This window comes from Truncatella angustata (genome assembly GCF_020726525.1).
Source record: "Truncatella angustata strain MPI-SDFR-AT-0073 chromosome Unknown BKA67scaffold_6, whole genome shotgun sequence".
Taxonomy (NCBI): Eukaryota; Fungi; Ascomycota; class Sordariomycetes; order Amphisphaeriales; family Sporocadaceae; genus Truncatella; species Truncatella angustata.
The window spans coordinates 280,549-299,201 of record NW_025763386.1 but is presented as its reverse complement, the minus strand read 5'-3'; the positions used below and the strand labels follow the sequence as shown (position 1 = coordinate 299,201).

The following is an 18,653-nucleotide window of genomic DNA, read 5'->3' as shown; positions in this document are numbered from 1 at the left end:
CTGTTCCAACATCTGAGTAGCGGCTGTATGTGTCTCTAGTCTGCCGGCTATAACCTTCTCCACTCTCTCACGCAGCACCTTGATTTCCTCCTCTATAATATCCCTGAGCACAATTATAACAGCGCGTCGCTCTGCTGCAGCCTTTTCTGCATAGGTGCATAGTGACTGGTAGGGATGATCGGACCGTTCATCTCTTATCGAACTTGGCTGATGTACCATGTGTGCTGCTACAATGGAGTCGATTAAGTAGTGATTGTCCTCGAGAAACCTTTGGTAGGCTACTGTGACTTCTGATCCAATCGTGTCAGCATTTCGTCCGCTAGAGTATAACGCTGTAACTCGAGCTTCTCTAGAAAAAGCTCTTCGACTTTCAACATGATCTTGTGCTCAAGATTTTTGAGAGCATTGATGTTTTGTGTGACCTTAAGGCTTGACAAGTAACAATTTCGGGCTGCTGTTAGTTTCAAGTACTTCGGCCACTGAAATCGGTTGCTTCTCTGTGGCCCGAGCTTGATGTGCTTGATGTTGTCTAATTTCGGATTCTCTGATCGGTCGTATTGCGGTGAGTCTCCAAGTAATCACCCATAACAGACCTCCAAATAGAATAGCGTCAAAAACGAGGTTGAAGACGGGTTTTACTGGGAAAAGTAAGCGCGGTCGTAATGTCTAGGCCCGTTGCGTGATCGAGTAGTGTTTTTATGTCGCTCTGGGAATGTATCCTGGGCTGTTATGCTATTACATGCTTGTTGGAGGATAGGTATAGTGTGTCGATTGGCTCATAGAGATTCACAGATGGATCACAGCGTTTGGGCGTGGAAGAACAACTCGCGTGACTAAACATGGCTTGTAAGGAGAGATGAACTGTGTGTTGAACAGGCAGCTTGTATTGAAGCACATGTAGTCATGTTAGAAATAACCATCGTACAACTTTTGACCTTTCCTCCTCATATAGTCCTGAACGTCTATCGCTCACAATTATACAGTCATAATAAAAGGAAATCCGTTGTTAATTTGTTGAGTTGACGCTGCGTCAGCTCTTCTTGTTCAGTGGCACTGGTAAATTATTACGTCTTGATTATTGCAGCCAGTCAGCGGCAGCCGATAGTATATGTAATATCACTCAGATGAATCTGTAGGTGTAAACGGCCTTTTCGTAAATGGTGGTCGTGTGTATCGTGTAGAATGGATTGGCGAGTCAAGAGGCGGAATGGAAGAAACTCGATGAGAAGGTCGATCTTGGTGCCATTCGGCGGGTTTGTTGACAATTCGCGCAGTTTGCCCATCCCTTCCATATCTTATTAAGACTTCTGTCTCATCAACTCGCCAAGGAGTGTATCTCCTGTCGACTCGTTGGTGGCTGGATTATGAGGCGTATTGACTCTCTGGCTTCGGTCGCCAAGTGCCATCATTGAACCTGGACGACCATCAGATCTAAAAGACCATATTGGTGGCAACTCAACGATTGAAGTAACGAAGTTACTCCAGTCACTGGGGACTGTCGTGCTTCGGGAGCCCGTGGTATGCGTGAAGATTGTTGGTGCACTGTCGGTGGCTGACGACGCACTTAATTCCGCTCCCGGTGGGATAATGATGGATTCTTTGTCTGCAATCTCGTGTCTCTCGGTATCGGTCTCTGGTCGCTTACACTTTAACTCTGCCGATGATCTCAAGCGACAGTCGCCCTCCATCTCGACACTTTTCATTTGAGGGTCTAATTCGGACCACCCTACGGGTTTGTCGAAAGCCCATGGGAAGCCAAGTGCCTCGGATACTGGTGGCTGTGGTCCTCTGTTCTCTAGCTCTGTCGCATTTGGATCGATCCATCTCTTTGTCGTGAAGCGGCTGATGATGGGGATAGGCTTTTTCAACACGATACGCCAAAATGCCAAGAAGCTTACAGCCACTATGATGGCGCCTAAGGATACACCACAGCTCATGCCAATCCTCAAAGCGGTGCTTGGACCCCATGATGTGCTAGTTGTCGTGTCGGTGGAATTGGTTGTCGTATTTGACTTCCAATGCTTGAACCCGTCGGCAGCCTTGTAGGTGGTTAAGGGGATACCTGTAGCTGTAATCACAGATGTCGGAAAGCTCCCTGATATGCGAGCAGGCGTTGCCAATGGAATAAATGCGCCCATGCTCGGAAAGGGGATTTACGGCTGATCCTATTGGGCTCGGGTTGGACTGAGCAATACCGATTTCGTTATTTTGCTGGCCGAATACAACATCTAGGCGGCCTTGTCAGTAAGGTGTATGCCATGCGATGGCTGAGAACCGGCAGTGAAAACACTCATGCTCATTGGTGTTTAGCACTTTCAACTAGCAAATGACTTCTTAAATGCGGAGCGGAAGAAAGCCTCCCGTAATGTGAATGTAGTACTACCTCGTGCTACAGCTAATTGACAGGAACCATTAGCTTCATCATCGAACATGGTGTTGCTTATGCTTGACGGCTCAAGATCATATGGGACGACAATCGAAGACATGGAAACGTTGATCATAGGACCAGCCGGGCCCGCAAACCGAAAGGAGAAATAAGCTGGACTGTTCCCCATAGAGCAAGGAACGATTGCAACGTCACCATACGTGTTGTTAGGACCTTTTCGTCTAGTGGCTCTAACTTCCTCGTATATAGCGTCCACCAAATCACCCGGAAGAGTGATCGCGCTTGAGCCCATGACTATCTCGACAACCAAAGGTGATATTCCACACGGAAGCACGTCTACTCCAGATGCACTCACAGCCGTGACTGTGGCAAGCTCTATCCCAAGCGACTCGACGGACGTGTCCGAGGACTTTAAAGGATGGCATTTGACTCGTGTCTGTGTATTTTGGAACTTCTGCCTGTCTACCCCGCCTAGGAGTATCGAACAGGCCTTGTCAACTAGAGTTATACATGTTAGCAAAACGTGTGTGAACTCTTCATTTCAAACCAGCCTGGATATTAGAGGTTGAAAAGTCCTACCTAGATTGCTCAGCCAGATACTGTATGCACTTGTGTTGATGTGACCATTCTCTGATAAAGCCGCCGCCAGCGTGAAATTGCCAGAAGCAGTTGTGGTATTAGTCGCACTACCAAGGCCTAAAACACCATAAGTTCTATGACTACTCCACCCCGAGATGAATATATAGAATTGATTATCATCTCCAACACGCCATATGTCGTTGTAGTAAAGGCCAGACAGCCGGAAACCGTTCTCATCGGTAACTTCGGGGCCCGTGTCTGATGGAAAAGGATCAACTGAAGAAGTTGAGTTGGCAAGAAAATCTACAGTACGATATTAATCAAGCACTCAGTGTAATCAAATATTGCGCTTACAAGTACCATGTGTACAGCTAAGAGAACAAAACCCGGAACCAGATGACGGTATCCAAGTCCATGGTGCGGTGGAGACCTTGAGCTCAAGGTCCTGCGCTGGCGTGCCTACTTGGAATCTGGCTATATAAGTCAGATTTGACTCATTAAGATCCAAGTCAATCAATATTTTGGATCCGGTTTGTTATCGAGAATCCAGCGGGATTACTCTAGTGGCGACTTCGTCCTGTTGCCGAGTCTGACAGACAGCGAAAAGGACGATGGAAGCCCAAGACGTGCGCATCACGTCTGGCAAGAGATACAAAACACTTCGAAGAAGGGGCGCAGTTCGATTACAATGCCAGCCACTGCTTTCAATTTACCTTGACAAGCGGATGCACTCATAATTAACAAACTTGGGGAACAAGACGGCTTGGCTAAGGAAATGCAAGCTAGTGTAGCACGTGGGAGCTATGACCCTGCGAAGATGCTATGGAAGGCCCCTAGTTAGATTGGTGGCATATTTTCAATTAACTCGGATCATGGAATAGTTACCGTATCATGTTGCCATGTGCATTATTTACAGACGCGTCAATATATGGTTGATGGCGCACCCGTTTAGACACTTGGACTGCAAGTGCAGGGTATTTGAGGGGTATAACACGTCACCTTCCGTATGATTAACTTAAGACCTGCTCTTGCTTTGTGCTATCAAAGAAGGTCATAGCCGGAATAAGCAGCGAGGACTGTGAGCGCGGTCCTTCAGATTTCATTTTCTGATTCAAAGTCTCTTGCGTTTATCAGGCGCGGTATCATACTACATGAACACGAGTTTGCTTATTCGACGGTGATCCGGTGGGCCACCCATAAAATTTGATGGCTCACTATACCGATCATTCAGTCTGGAGTCTGCATGCTGGATGGGCGAGGTGCATCAGAAGCAAGGGGGCTAGCAAACATTTTCACTAAGCCACCTCCAATGGGGATTGTTACCCAGGGAGCTTTACTCTTCGCCTAAGGCATAGCTAATGCGCATAGTTGGTCCACTAGAAAGAAGGGTCTCGTATTGTTTTTCCAACCAATTCTTCGTGGAATATTTATGCGTGCCTTACCTGATATTTCTTTATCCAGCTATTAAGGGCTGCGTTTCCTTATCGCTTGCTCAGACTTCTCTAATACTTCTTCAGGTCTAACACTTCTCTGGGGCCTTTAATAATCAGGTTTGTTCTGTGTAGAAAACATAAATGAATGCTTACCAGAGTAGGTATGAAGACCTCGTCGATCCGATCCAAGCCATCATTAGCACGGGCATGTGCGATGGTGTCTTCCACATGTGCCTTATTTTGGGCCTGATAGTCGGCCTCGTCCTTTGCATCAAAGGAGATATACTCCTGGTTGAACTTCTGCACCCTCTTCTTCATGGTGGTGCCTACTTGTGCATGAGCTTGGGCTTGCTCCGAGGCCGCCTAAGCCTTCGGCTCGCCCAAGCTGTGTACGGATGTGAGCGACAATGTCATGGTATGCATGTCATTCCAGCCTTCATAGATGGGCTTAGGCTGCTCCTTATCGCCGGGCACGATATGTTGAAGAACATGATTGGCTCCTTCGTTAATAGTGTTGGCCATCTTCGTGGTTGCTGATGACAGCTTTGACTTGGCTCTACCAAGCATGGACTTGCTTACAGCAGTACCAGAGGCCGTCCAGACGGGTTTCTCGTTCTTGTTGTTTGAGGGAGACATTTCGAAACTCTTTGGATTGGAATTATGAAGCAGCTCAACGTTGTGAAAAGGAGATTAAATAGTAGTGCTGGAAAGTGATCCAAGTCTGTCTTAGGACCCTATAAGGTCTGTCTAGTAGTGTACATCCACTTTTAGTCACTTTGAATAATAGTACAGTGCTGCTAGGTGATCACTTCTGGATCATCGGAATAATCAGCTCAGTAGCTGCTTCAACTCCCACTAATTATCTGATGTTAAGTACCCTGGTGGCGGTATTAGGCTGTTCACATCAGTGGCATAGTTAAAATCAAAACTATCGACGACACTACCCGCATGCTTCATCATCATTTGAATTATTTCTCTGATAGAATAATCAGTCTCATCGAGATAATTTGGATCGTATAAAGCTTGGTATCCTGGCCGCAACTGCATGACTTGTGACCGCAATATCTCAGCCCGACTTGAGTAACGCGAGAGATCGTCGGCTGTGCAACGGATCATGAGCAATCTGAGATCCTCATCGACTAATGGATATCTCAGCGGATTAAGTACACCTCTTGGTGTAGACGGATAGCTCCCATTATCATTACGTTAGTGCAGTTGTCAATTTAAGAACACAGTGCCTCTCGTGGTAAGATATAGCATAGTAGAGCGATCAACATCCCGTCAGACGTTGAGATAAGATGATTATAACACTTACGACAGAGTGATATAGACCACAACATACGGTCTGGTATTCTTCGGTCCGCAAATACTTCTCTCCAGAGAAGTCGTCCCAGATCGCCGTTCTCTGAAACTTCCATGACGATGGTCTGCTCTGCTAACACACTCAAGTATCTACCTCGCCGGGAGGCCCTGTCCAACAGCTGTCTTGCTAGCCATGCACGAAATGAGCGACTACGAGATACGATTAATTGCAAGATGTACATAACACCGCGGAAGGACTATAGAAACACCAGTCCTTCTGCAACTGGTATTCTAGCTAGGGGGAGTCACCTATAGGTATGGTATTTCGGACTGCAGATTGGTTTCAGTGTCAGCACCGAAAGCGCGTTCAACCACAAGGCTTCTTGATCCATTCTTTTTGTCCGCAATGCGAACTATGAGCCCATATGCCGATCCAATACTCCTTCGTAAGAACGTCTTTGCCGTATGGATACATTTTCCTGAAGTCATTTCTCGTGCTTACATGGGGACAACCAACTACGATGCGCCCGCATCACACAAAGGCGCAGTCAAAAATAGACACAATCTGACTCTTCCAGAAGTTGCGACAATCATCAAACGTCAAAAAGGAGCCAACAACACTTGTTGTCGTACATGCCGAGCCAAATTCATGAGATGGTGTGTTGTGGCACGCAATCCGCGATCATGTAAAAAATAATTCATAGTACCCGTACATGATAACAAAGGCACGTCTCAACAGGCAATCTTGTATTGATTGAGTCATGGATTCGACAGAGAAGTCAGTACATGCGTAACTGTAATCGAAAAATGTTGTTGTATTCAAGAATCGGACGCGACGCCAGCTCATGGCAGCTCGTGGGACTATACTAACTAGACTGATCTAACCTTAGTAGTGGTTCTTCTCTCGTCTTGGCACAAAGAGGTAGGCGCGTGCGCAGGCCCGGCGCCTGCACCGGGAATGAAGGAGCCGGCAGGATTACAATTGGTAGGCATGAGCGGCCAACAAATTGATCGTTTACCTACTGCCGAGCTGTGCCTCTCGGCGATTTGATCGATATTGGACCCAAAATCTGCATTTTCATGGTTATTGACCGTTATGACTCGTGTGTCGTGGTCATCCTTGTTGTCAGTGCAAGGGGGTCCCCGAAATGAGTACCCCAGCACTCGAGGTTAGCCCCAAGTTTGCTTAGTGCTTGGCGGCAAGCTTCTGCGCAATTGAGGACGTCGGGGGTTTTTCTCTCGTCTGCGCCACCGTTTGGCCATCCATTGTCATCGCCCTTGAAAGAGAGGAAGATTGTTTTGCCTGGCGAAGTTATCGTCGTCGCATCCATCAAGACGATAGAGGCCAAAGAAAATCCTGGACAAAAGAAAGATGCTTGTATCGCAAAGATGCTTTGCACCTGATAGAGTCAGGGACTGCTCTCCCTGCCATTCAGACCGGAGATGTTCGAGAACGATTTGCCTCACTCCAGCGAGAGTATCGGCAGCGTGATTCGATGCCAATCACTACAGATCCGAACCAGGTCGTGCACCGCTGTTCGCTTCTTGCCGTCGTTGGTATCTATTCTGGGGACCGCGACAGGGCATCAGCCGGATCGTCCTGACGTCTGTCGTGCCGACACGCACGTCTTGGTCTGAACTTCGGGCCACTATCCCTGCTGGTGGATCTGTTTCACGATGCTAGCGCGGCTTCACCTCGAACAACGTTGTTTATATGATTCCCTGGCGTTCGAAACTTCTCCACTCTAGTCATTTACGCGACGGAGCATTCGTCAACTGCCAATGTCGGCGCATGGCCGTTGGGATCCATGTTATACCACTTCCTCGGAGGCACTAGGTCATCGGCCCACCCATCAATCTATCAACGACTCTAGAACCAACTCAATAGCCCACTCGAGAGCAATATTACCAATCTGCAGCTCTGCGATTGGATCAAGTATGGGTTCAGGGCATGGTCCTGAGAGTATTGACCCCAGTATGGAAAATCGGCGTCCATTTACAGACAAATATTCTGTATCCACCATGCGCTCCCCCTGAACATGAGGCTCAGAGTATATCTACTGCTAGGAGAGTCTCTCAACACGATGACCTCTGTTCTGTTTCTTAGACCTTTCTGCTCCTCAACCTTTCATTCTCAAGTCGTTTGACATTCAAACGCGTTCTTTCTTTAAGCCTTGACGGCTCATTTGTTCATTTCTTCCACATTCTTTCATCATGAAGTTCTCCGCATCTGTCACGGCCACGATGGCGCTAGGCGCCTCGGCCGCTGGCACTGTCAACTATACTGATACCAACACTGGTATCTCATTTTCGGGTTATAGCGATGGAAAGGGGTATCTCTTCGGTATGGCTCTGCCCGAGACTATCGGCACGGACGCCATCATCCAATTGGTTGCTCCTGCAACAGACGGTGCGGGATGGGCTGGTTTCGACTTTGGTGTTGCTATGGCCAACAAACTTCTGCTTTGCTCATGGCCCAACGGCGACGATGTGGTCACATCCGCTCGTGTTGCCACCGGCTACACCAACCCTCCCGAGTACACTGGTGACATCTCATTCTACCCTATCGCCGATGGTACATTCGTTAACACCACTCACTACTCGGCAACATTTCTCTGCTCCGGATGTATTACCAACGACGATGATACCTTTCTCACAACCGACACCCTCGCCACACTCGGCTGGGCTTACTCCGCCACGGCGCCGACCACACCTGCTGATACAGCCAGCGCCTTGAACTACCACGCTGCCGGTTTCGGGGGTTTCGGTATGACGCTCTCTTTCGCACAGTCCGCAGAATACGAGACCTGGGCTGCTCTGGCCAGCACGACCGCTTCCTGGCCCGCTACAACCAGTGGCGGCAGTAACTCCACCATTGGAGGCAGCACTGGCGGCAGCAACTCTACCGTCCCTAGCAACAGCACCACCACTGTGACCTACTCGAACGAGACCTACGACTACATCATTGCAGGTGCCGGTCCTGCTGGTTTGGTCGTCGCTGGCAGACTTGCAGAGTCTGGTGCTTCCGTCCTTCTCATTGAGCGTGGTGGTGCCTCCACCATGTCTTCGGGCGGTGATGCTACCTTAACCTGGAACTCTAGCGTCACCCAGTACGATGTGCCAGCTGAGGCTTACTACCTTTCCACGGCTGCCGTCACTGACGAGTACTGCACTGACACCGCTTCTCAAGCTGGTTGTCTTTTGGGAGGTGGCGGTATGGTCAACGCTCTGATGTATGTCAAGCCCCAGGACAAGGACTTTGACGACAACTGGCCTACCGGCTGGACCTCTTCTGACATCTCGGCCGCTGCTGAGCGCCTGTACGCCCGCAGCTCCGGTACTACCTTGCCTTCCGCCGATGGTAAGCTATACGACCAGGGTGCTTACGATGTGCTGTCTTCTTTCTTGAGCGCCAACAACTTCACCTCGGTCGATGCCATTGAGCAGCCCAATGAGAAGATCGATACCTACTCTCATCCTCCTTGGCTCATCCAAGACGGTATGCGTGGCGGTCCCGTCAAGTCTTACCTTCCCCTCGTTCAGGATCTCTCCAACTTCAAGCTCAGCCTGAACACCAAGGTCATCCGCGCTGTCCGTGAAAGCTCTTTCATCTCTGGTGTTGAGGTTCAGTTGGAGGATGGCACCAACCAGATCATCAACGTTACTGAGTCTACCGGAAAGGTCATCCTCGCCGCTGGTACTCTGTCGACACCCAGGATTCTGTTCTACTCTGGTATTGGGCCCACTGAGCAGGTGGAGGCTGTTCCCTCCGATGTCACGCTTCCCGCGTCTTCCGAGTGGATCAACCTTCCTGTCGGCCAAGGTGTCAAGGACCACACCATCATCACCTTCACCATGAGCTCTAAGACCGCCATCGATGCTCTCACTTCCGCCAACTTCACTTCCCCTACTGAGGATGCTATCTCCCAGTTCGCTCAGGGTTCCGGTGTCTTGACCCAGGGTGGGCAGCGCCTCAACTTCTGGACCTCTGTCGTCTCCCCCAGTGATGGAAAGACCCGTTACATGCAAGGAACCTGCAACTCTCCCTCTGATGACACCATCAAGGTCAAGCTCTATGTCACCCACGGTCTTACCTCTTCCACTGACTTGGTCCTCGACTCTGCTGGTACCTCCACTCAATTCTCTGGCTCCCCTTGGCTCCAGACTGATGGTGACATTGAGGCTTTCCAGGTCATGTTTGACCGATTCATCCAGGCGACTGGCAAGGATAACTCCACCTTGACCCTCCAGCTTGTTGATGGTACCGCTGTTGGCTCTGACATCACTGGTGCTACCTACTACGACAACGTCAAGTCTACCTACACCACCGGTGCTCACTTCGTCGGTACTGCCAAGATGGGTACTGATGATGGACGCACTGACAACGGTACCGCGGTCGTTGACTTGAACACTCAGGTCTATGGAACCGACAACTTGTTCGTTGTGGACGGCAGCTTTCACCCAGATCTACCCACAGGTAACACTCAGGCTATAATTCTCGTTGCCGCAGAGGCCGCGGTTGAGAAGATTCTTGCCCTCGACGGAAAGACTATCAGCGATAGCGGAGCTTCAACGGGCTCATCAGGAAGCGGTACCTCGACTGGCAATGGGGGCTCAGCAAGCACAATTCCTTCAAGCTCTCCCAGCTCAGTCTCAAGCAGCGCGCCCACCAGCACGGCTTCGTCTAGCCCCAAGACTGGTAAGTGCAAGCGCGCCGCGAAGGCTCTTCGCGAGAAGGAGGCCAAACAGAAGCGTGAGCAGCAGGAGAAGGCTGTCAGGGGCGCCAGGCGCCAGGTCCGTAGCCAGTCCCACAAGGCCTACAAGAAGGGTCTGAGCAGCCGCCGCAGCGAGCTGGCTGAGATGTACGAGATGTAGATTGATTGGTTCTTTGGATGTTCGCCTGTTGCATTTACATGGTGGGGGATCTGGGGCAGGGGGTTTACCTGCATTAGCCATTGGATGGATGGTATTCCATTTCATTATGTATATATTGATTAGCTTCAAAAACTGTAAAGTGTTCATGTTGCATTAACTCCCCTCGGCGATGACGTATGATGCTAAACCCTGTTCGTAAAATTGGTCTCTACTGATGTCTACATACCGTGCATGATTTTCCTTTGACTATCCTGAGATTCATGCTCAGTTGATCTTATCTCACAGGCCTAATCACATGCCATCTAGCGTTAAATGGGTCACATTCTGAAAGGGAGCCTATCAATGGAAAAGAAATGTGAGGCCGACTTACGTACTAGCCGTGAAAGAACATTCATGGAAAATAAGAAGCAGCTCCAAACAGACAAAGCGGTAGACAAATTGGACATGACGGCGGGAATGAGAACCTTATGGCAAGCTTGTATGGAAGTATAGCAGATTTTAATGTTTTCCTCATTTGATAACGTAAGGAGAAGTCAAGGGCCCAAGGCAAGGACCAACCAACTGATAAGGATTAATATCAAATGTAATGCTGGTCTAGGTTGACGATACTCGACGAGCGGGCTATGGCCACCCCAGCCAGTTGCCAACCTTAAACTTTAACCGGTAATAAAATTTGCTAAGCACTAACAAAAAATCAATTAAGAAGTTTTAATGTTTTATTAAAACTGGACAAAGCTTCCCATAACATAGCAAACTTAAAGTCCCTTAACTCGTCTATCTTTATTATAAACTCTATTTCAGCCTTAATTTACTAATATAGACTATTGGCATATCTTTAACCACTACGAAAGTAGTCACTAAAGTAGCCACGAGCACCTGCTCTTAATCCTTCTATTTTTTTTGTAAAGGCTCGCACCTTCCCTGGCTAGATAGCAGCTTCCTTTAAGCCACTAATAACCACTTAGTAAGCTAACTTTTTCTTGATTTGATATAGACATCTGTCATACCATTACATTTGCCCCATCTCGCTTCACTATGCAAATGGAAATCACTCGGTCGTCTATACTACGCCATATGATGCTTGTGGTAAGGTCAAACAACATAATAATACACAAACCACAAGCGAACGAAGACATAAGTTTTCGAAGCAGCTTAGCATCTTTGATTGCTAATAACATCACTGGATAGTGGAACAATCATGGTATTTCAACAGTCAGGTGTAACGCGCATTCCACCATCGCATCTTGCGACTTCTCCTTAGTCAGCATTGCATATCTGCCTTACAGCTTCCCTCTAGTCGACAAATCAAGAAGCTTAATAGCTTCACGATTACACTTATAAAGGCAAAGAAAGAACCAAAACCATTAGAAGTATGTACCGCAGCTACCTTATTACACCTTTTTAAATATCTGTCTTTCCATCTAATCTTTAGTATTATTTTCTTGATTTGTACTTACTTGAAGAATTGGGTTGCTAAAGGAATATAGAGCTTCCCCAAAGAACAAAAGATCCCCCTAAGAAATATTATCGCTCTTTCGGGGATTTTCTATATGCATTTGCTAAATATTGATGCAAAGGGCCGTCATGGTAGAAGGTCTGACTGGCTTTGGTCGCGAATGCAGCTTAAAAGTATGTGCAGTTTCCTCAAGCCGAGCTCTTGCGCTTCTAAATAGTCTTTTTCTTCTTCATTTCTTCCCCCCCAGGGCGCAGTTCTACAACCGCCAAAGCCCAGACTACTGCCTCAGGCGCGCCTTGCCACCAAGCCCTCTCAGGATCCTTTCCAGGACCTGGACCAGCTGCAGATTTCCTAACTGCAGTTTTGCGACACCACTTCTCCACCACTACACACCAATAACTGGGCAAAAATCCCTTTTGCTTCATTCACTCCAATCGCCCATTCCAATCTGCACTTGCATCTAATCACCAAGAAATTCAATACCTTTCATGCACCCTAGTGACATTATCACCTCTTTCGCCCTCACCGCCACCATCACCGTCGCCATCCCCATAGGCTACCACCAGTGTTGACAAAAATGGCGCAGGAGGAGCACGACACGATCTATGATCACGTCAACTTCAAACTTCCGCCGCCGTCCCGGGGCGAAGAATGGCGCAGCATGGGGGAGCTGCCCACTCCCGCAGAGCTCAACCTCAGCTGTGGCGGTCAGGCCACAGAGGCTGACGTTTTTCAGAACGTCAGCCTCATGAGGAATGATGTCTCAGTGCCATACAATGGCACACTGAGATACTTGGAGACACACTACCGTCTCAATCGGGAGCATGGGATCACCTTCCTCCGATACGGTGTGCTCCAGTACAAACGCAACCGGCTGATGATGGACAATGAACACACTTGTGTGTACACAAAGGCAAGGTCACATTGTCTCCACGTTTTCGCAGATGCCTAATTAAACTGACGCTTTCTCACCCAGGTCTTCGTTCGTGGTTACCTGATGACGAGACTGGGGCCTGTCTGTCGCATCCAATTCTCGAGCCAACGAGCTGGCAAGAAGATTCGGTGGACTACCTCGCCCAGATTGACACATGGAAGTGTTGTCGCAATCTCGACAGCAGCAGACAATTTCCAGACCATCTGCAAGGTAGCCACTATTGCAGACCGGCGCTTCAAGGATGGCCTCGACCAGCAGCCCTCCTTGATCGACATTTTTTGGGCCAACATCCAAGACGCGGTCATAGACCCCAGCCAGGAGCTTGTCATGATTGAGTCTCGTCACGGCTTCTTTGAGGCAGTCCGATACACTCTCGTTGGCCTGCAGCATGTTGCAAAATCAGGCAGCCCCATCCTCAAGTACCTTGTGAATGGCAGAAACCTCGATGCCAGCCCTTCCTTTATCATGGAGAATCCCAAGATAGACCTGTCGCCCATCATCCATTACCTGCCTAGAGATAGCCTTGAAAGAGCTCGCCTTCTGCATCCTTACCGCAATTACGATATTCTCGAGGGCATTACCGATGATATTGCGCCCAATACTAGTCTAGACAACTCTCAGTTGCAAGCCGTCCACCGCATCCTGACCAAGGAGCTCGCCATTATACAGGGCCCTCCTGGTACAGGTATGTTACTCCCCGCCATGAAGTTCGGTTCATATTGGTTTTCATACTAACGTCTGAGGCACAGGTAAGACGTTTACGTCTGTCGAGTCCCTCCGATGCATTGTCAGTACACTCACGGCTGGTATGACAAAAGAACCCGATCAAGTCATTATCGTTGCTGCAGAGACGAACCATGCTGTCGATCAAATACTCACTCATTTGATCAAGCACGACATCAAAGTCCTCCGTCTTGGTGGTCGGACACGCGACGATGAAATAAAGAAGTACAGCTTGTTCAACCTGAGAACCCGTGCAATGAAACGTAGCTGGAAAGACCTGAAGAATATCGAGACAACTCGCAAGAAACAAATAACAGAAATTGAGAATATTATCAATGAGTTCTTCCCTCGAGAGCTACTTGACCCCAGCATCTTACTCGACGACAAGCTCGTTACCAAGGAACAGTACAACTCCCTTATTAGAGAAACTGGGAACTGGCAGCCTCCGTCTAGAAGACCATCAGGTGTCCTGTCTGAATGGCTGGATGAATCCTTGCAGGATATCTCTATCAGCCGTACTCATGATCCCGTCTTTAATAACGAAGAGATGTCTGAGGACTTTGAAAATCACAGTCAAAACGGCAGAACTCACGAACCCGATGCCGATGACCCGGCTTCTGATGATGGTGCTGACGACTCACACTTACGGGGTACCTGGATTCCTATCGATCGAAGATGGGGCGGCGCCAATCCCCAGAACATTCCTGCAGACAATATTCTCATGCGCCGACAGATGAAGAAGCAGGACCTTTGGGATGTCGACAAGAAATGGCGGGGTCCTATCTACGAGCATTGGCATAAGCAGGCGCTAGCCAAGCGTTATGAAGCTGTAACCTCTCTACTCTCCACTTACTCTCAATTATGTAAGAGTATAAAAATCACTGGCTGGAAGCGCGATGTACAGTGCATCAAGATGATGAACATCCATGTCGTCGGCTGCACGACTACTGGCTTGTCTAAGTACCGTGGTCTTCTCGCCGCTTTGAAACCCAAGACTATTCTCATCGAAGAAGCAGCTCAAAGTCGCGAGGCACATATCGCCGCAGCTTTGCTTCCTAGTCTGCAACAGCTCGTACTCGTTGGAGATCATCAGCAGCTACCACCTCATTGTGACGTGCCTGGTTTGGCAGACGGTTTCCACAATTTGAATGTCTCCATGTTTGAACGTCTGGTAACTCATATTCATGTTCCCTACATTATGCTAAACCAGCAACGCCGTATGATCCCCGACATCCGCGCTCTTCTGAACCCTTTCTATCCAGCCCTAGGAGACCATCCAAGTGTCTGGGACAAAGCCCACCGGCCAGATGTCCCTGGGATGCTCCACAACTCCTATTTGTTCACCCACGATTGGGTTGAGGGCACAGATGTGGAGATGCTTAGCAAGTACAATGAGGAAGAGGCGAAGATGGTGGTCGGCTTTGCCGTATACCTCATCCAGAACGGCGTCACGGCAAAGCAAATCACGATCTTGACATTCTACCGCGGCCAACGCAAAATCATCATGCACTACGCACGGAAATCTCTTGTATTATTGCTAGGCCATGCGAACATTAATGTATCCACTGTCGACTCGTACCAGGGTGAGGAGAATGACATAGTCCTTCTTTCATTGGTTCGCAGCAATGTACGCAACCGTCCTGCTCTTGCTGGATTCGTGGGAGACATGAATCGTGGCGTCGTAGCAATCAGTCGTGCCCGCCGTGGATTCTACGTCTTCGGCAATATACAAAACCTGGAGGATGCTACCGAGACATCGCAGTTCATGTGGGGCAACGTTCGGTCCATTTTTGAACGCCTGGGCCGTTATGATCCCAAAGATTCCCGCCTGCCACTTCGATGCCAGAAGCATAATACAATTACCTACGTTTACAATGCAGAAGGTTTCAATAACACCATTGGTGGCTGCCAGGCGCCATGCCCCGAAGTGTTCACGACTTGCAATCATCCCTGTGGGCGCAAGTGCCATCCCATATCACATGATCAACTCATCTGCCAGCAGCCCTGTGAGCGCAAGCTCCGATGTGGACATGGCTGCAGAGAAAAATGCGGAGACAGGTGTCGTTGTGCTCTCAGGTGTGCGAATTCTGAAGGTCTCATGAGGTTGCCAAACAATGGCGCCGTTAGCGAGACTAGTCAACCAGCACGACGTCCTATCGCTTGGCAACCTGTTCAAGCCACTGGTTCAGCTGTATGGAAGAACTATAATTCCGCTAACGACGATGCTGCTCGACGTTCCGCTGCCAAGGGTATCCCTGATATCAACAAGGTCGGCCAAAGCACCCCGCCCGGGAAGGTTTTGGATGAGCATCGCCAGGTAACGATAAGCAAGAACGGCCAACGAGAGCTCTTGAGCACTAATACACCACGTTTTACCAATTCAAAGAGCTCTCCATTTACAGTATGTAATGCCATCAATACACACGGCAAACTTGTCGACGATCGTGATTTCAATATTGGCCCTGACACAACACCGACCCATTTCATTCGTAAAACCACAGGAATTCGCAACAATCCGATGGATAGCTCAACTGCTATAGTAGCAAAAGGCCGCGATATCAGTTCTTACCAACATGATAGCACTGTACAGGGAGGCTCTGACCTTGGCCGTGGGCCTGAGCCCAGCTTTTCCCCACTTACCGTCACGCGGCGCACTTCGCCAAGTATCAAGCCTAAGAGCCTAGGAGTTCCGCCGCACCAGAGCGGCCGAACGTGGGCAAACCAAGTCGGGATCGGAAGCGAAGATCAAGCATTGGAACAGGAGCCGAGGGACGTTTACGACACAACTCCTAAGCAGCACGCTAAAGCCCGAAGTGCAATCCTGCTACAGGAAAGCCAAACCCAGGCTGATCTTGATAACGTGCTATCCCCAAGCTTTTTTATCCCAGCAAGTCACATAAGCAATAGTGATTCTTTTACTCGTGCTGTGAAGGAATGGGAGCAATCCTCTGATGATGAAGATCGAGATCGAGATCAAGAGTCGAAGAGCGCAAGGCGTTATCAACTAATTCAAGCCACCACCAAGCCCACCGAGAATGACTTTGAGGACCTGATCACATTCTAAACGTGGCCAGCATCCATGACTTTGATCAAGATAGTGGTATTTCCGTCAGATTTTGTTTTCACAGCAAAAGGTAAGCCTGTAACACGTCTCATACCGTCCTATACGAGGTGCTTAATGGCATAATCTCATTTCACAACAGCACTAAAATATGTAGTGCTTCGATACGGCATATGTTTGTTGCACGTTTTTCAACCATCTCATCCGGAATTTGTCTTTCGTCTTGACACCAGAGCGGACAACCTAAACGATAAAGTACTTCTTGTTCTTTGGTCATGCTGTGATATCTGTGAACTTTGCTCGTTGCATTATTTCTTTTATTTCTTTGACTTTGTGCAAAGACAATACACTCTAGCAGTCCCATCCATGTATTGACTGGTAGGCGGTGATGGAGAGTGTAAAAGGCATGAAAAACTTGTAAATAACTCTTCAGTACTCTGATCATGTAGGATTAGTCTAGTTAGTGTTTAAGGACAAGAAATGGTAGAGTGTGTTATGTCGAAGAATCTGCTGAATATAGATGTAAAGTGATATGCGACATGTGACATGCTGTAAGGGCAGCGGAGTTTCTATTCCACACTAAGGCAACAGCTTGCGCTGAACACGCATAAATTCAACCAGCTCTACACGCCGTTGGAAATGATAGCCTCCTATTATGCGTTAACAAACGCTGCCCTTTTCTCGCGAAATTCGCAATATGGGGACGATTGATTTAGGCCACGGGAGAAATCGGTGGCATATCTTTGCTCAGGCGGAAGAATCGAAGCAGCGATTTGGATTTATGAAGAAATCGTGGATTTCAACGTTGCGCTCTATGTCGCCAATCACCGTTAGCACCGCAATAGCTAAAGCTTAATAGCCTGCCGGTCATCATGTATGGTATACCCCCTGGTGTCCAAGGTAAGAAGCGCTCTCAATTAAGCTCCTGCTCTGATGCCGCCACCTCGACTTGAAGCTTATTAACAGTTATAGTACACCGATGAATTACGAAGAGGCAAGAACAAAGCAGACATTTGACTACTAGATGAGCCTCGGTGAGGGGAGGCCTACATATGCCACAATGTGTAAATTTGGTGATATCGTCTGTTACCTGATCCTAGATGTACAGGGGCTCAACGCAATGAGACCCAAGTTCTGAGCACTAAAACGTAGTCTGTGAAGATGCCAACGTCGGCAAGCTTGATCAATTCGGAACTCGCACCGACTTGCTTCAAGGAATCAACGATGCAGTGGTCATATTTAATGCGTACAGAGGCATCACAAATAACCACGACGTAGGCACGCTGGCGATATTGGGCAGTTGGCGTGCCGGCTATTTGTGGCGGTACCAGTTCCGCTTTTGCCAATATCTCGTTGCCCACAGATACGGTTTCGAGCTCTGACGCAACTTGGTCAGTATCAAGTCTGAAAATCGAGCGGGAGGCTGTGCTCCTTGATATCGATGTACATAGCTATGTATCAGAAATAGCCGGGACGTAATTTACGGGCGTCCAGGTGAAACCCCAGAAGTGCTCAAAGTTTCATCGAGGCCATACCTATAACTCCGGAAGGGAAAGCTGGCAGCGTCGATATTGATACTGGCAGTCATGTACTGTGGACAGTCATTCGAAAATTGAGATTGGGTATCGTGAGCTGAGTGAGTGGGAGAAGATGTACGCATTGGCAATTAGCAAAACAGAAGGTTACACGCCGAATGTACAGCTTCCACCAACCACTAATTACAACTACGTAACCTTAGGTTAGTCCACTAAATAGTACCAAACCCCGTAATAAGCCAGCGAGGCACTCCATATCTGGAATATGCTCTTCCAAGTCTTTTGGTTCTCTTGGGCTAATTGCTATTTCGCAAATGTTGCAAATGTAGAGTCTAAAGGCACATTACGTAGTCCATTGAACAGCTGCAC

The 18,653-nt window shown here is 48.5% G+C and overlaps 4 protein-coding genes across 4 annotated transcripts; 2 read left to right on the top strand and 2 right to left on the bottom strand.

Moving 5' to 3' along the window:
- Window positions 1–1,298: 1,298 nt before the first annotated feature.
- On the bottom strand, window positions 1,299–2,138 carry BKA67DRAFT_660325 (uncharacterized protein; the record flags this gene model as incomplete). Its single annotated transcript, XM_046107603.1, has 1 exon — window positions 1,299–2,138. The coding sequence occupies one exon, from the start codon at window positions 2,136–2,138 to the stop codon at window positions 1,299–1,301; it is 840 nt and encodes a 279-aa protein (XP_045955799.1).
- Window positions 2,139–2,315: 177 nt separating this feature from the next.
- BKA67DRAFT_692819 (aspartic peptidase domain-containing protein) lies at window positions 2,316–4,716 on the bottom strand (the record flags this gene model as incomplete). Its single annotated transcript, XM_046109227.1, has 5 exons — window positions 2,316–2,884; window positions 2,966–3,268; window positions 3,320–3,439; window positions 4,490–4,502; window positions 4,552–4,716. 5 exons carry the CDS (start codon window positions 4,714–4,716, stop codon window positions 2,316–2,318), a joined length of 1,170 nt encoding a protein of 389 aa, XP_045955798.1.
- Window positions 4,717–7,944: 3,228 nt separating this feature from the next.
- Window positions 7,945–10,726, top strand: BKA67DRAFT_637517 (uncharacterized protein; the record flags this gene model as incomplete). Its single annotated transcript, XM_046105692.1, has 2 exons — window positions 7,945–10,291; window positions 10,352–10,726. The coding sequence occupies 2 exons, from the start codon at window positions 7,945–7,947 to the stop codon at window positions 10,573–10,575; spliced, it is 2,571 nt and encodes an 856-aa protein (XP_045955797.1). The 3' UTR covers window positions 10,576–10,726.
- Window positions 10,727–12,608: 1,882 nt separating this feature from the next.
- Window positions 12,609–15,756, top strand: BKA67DRAFT_521231 (P-loop containing nucleoside triphosphate hydrolase protein; the record flags this gene model as incomplete). The annotated part of the gene is made up of 3 exons (XM_046098258.1): window positions 12,609–12,965; window positions 13,008–13,644; window positions 13,709–15,756. Coding segments are annotated over 3 exons (3,042 nt in total), but the record flags the coding sequence as incomplete, so codon positions are not given.
- Between the last annotated feature and the right edge of the window lie 2,897 nt (window positions 15,757–18,653).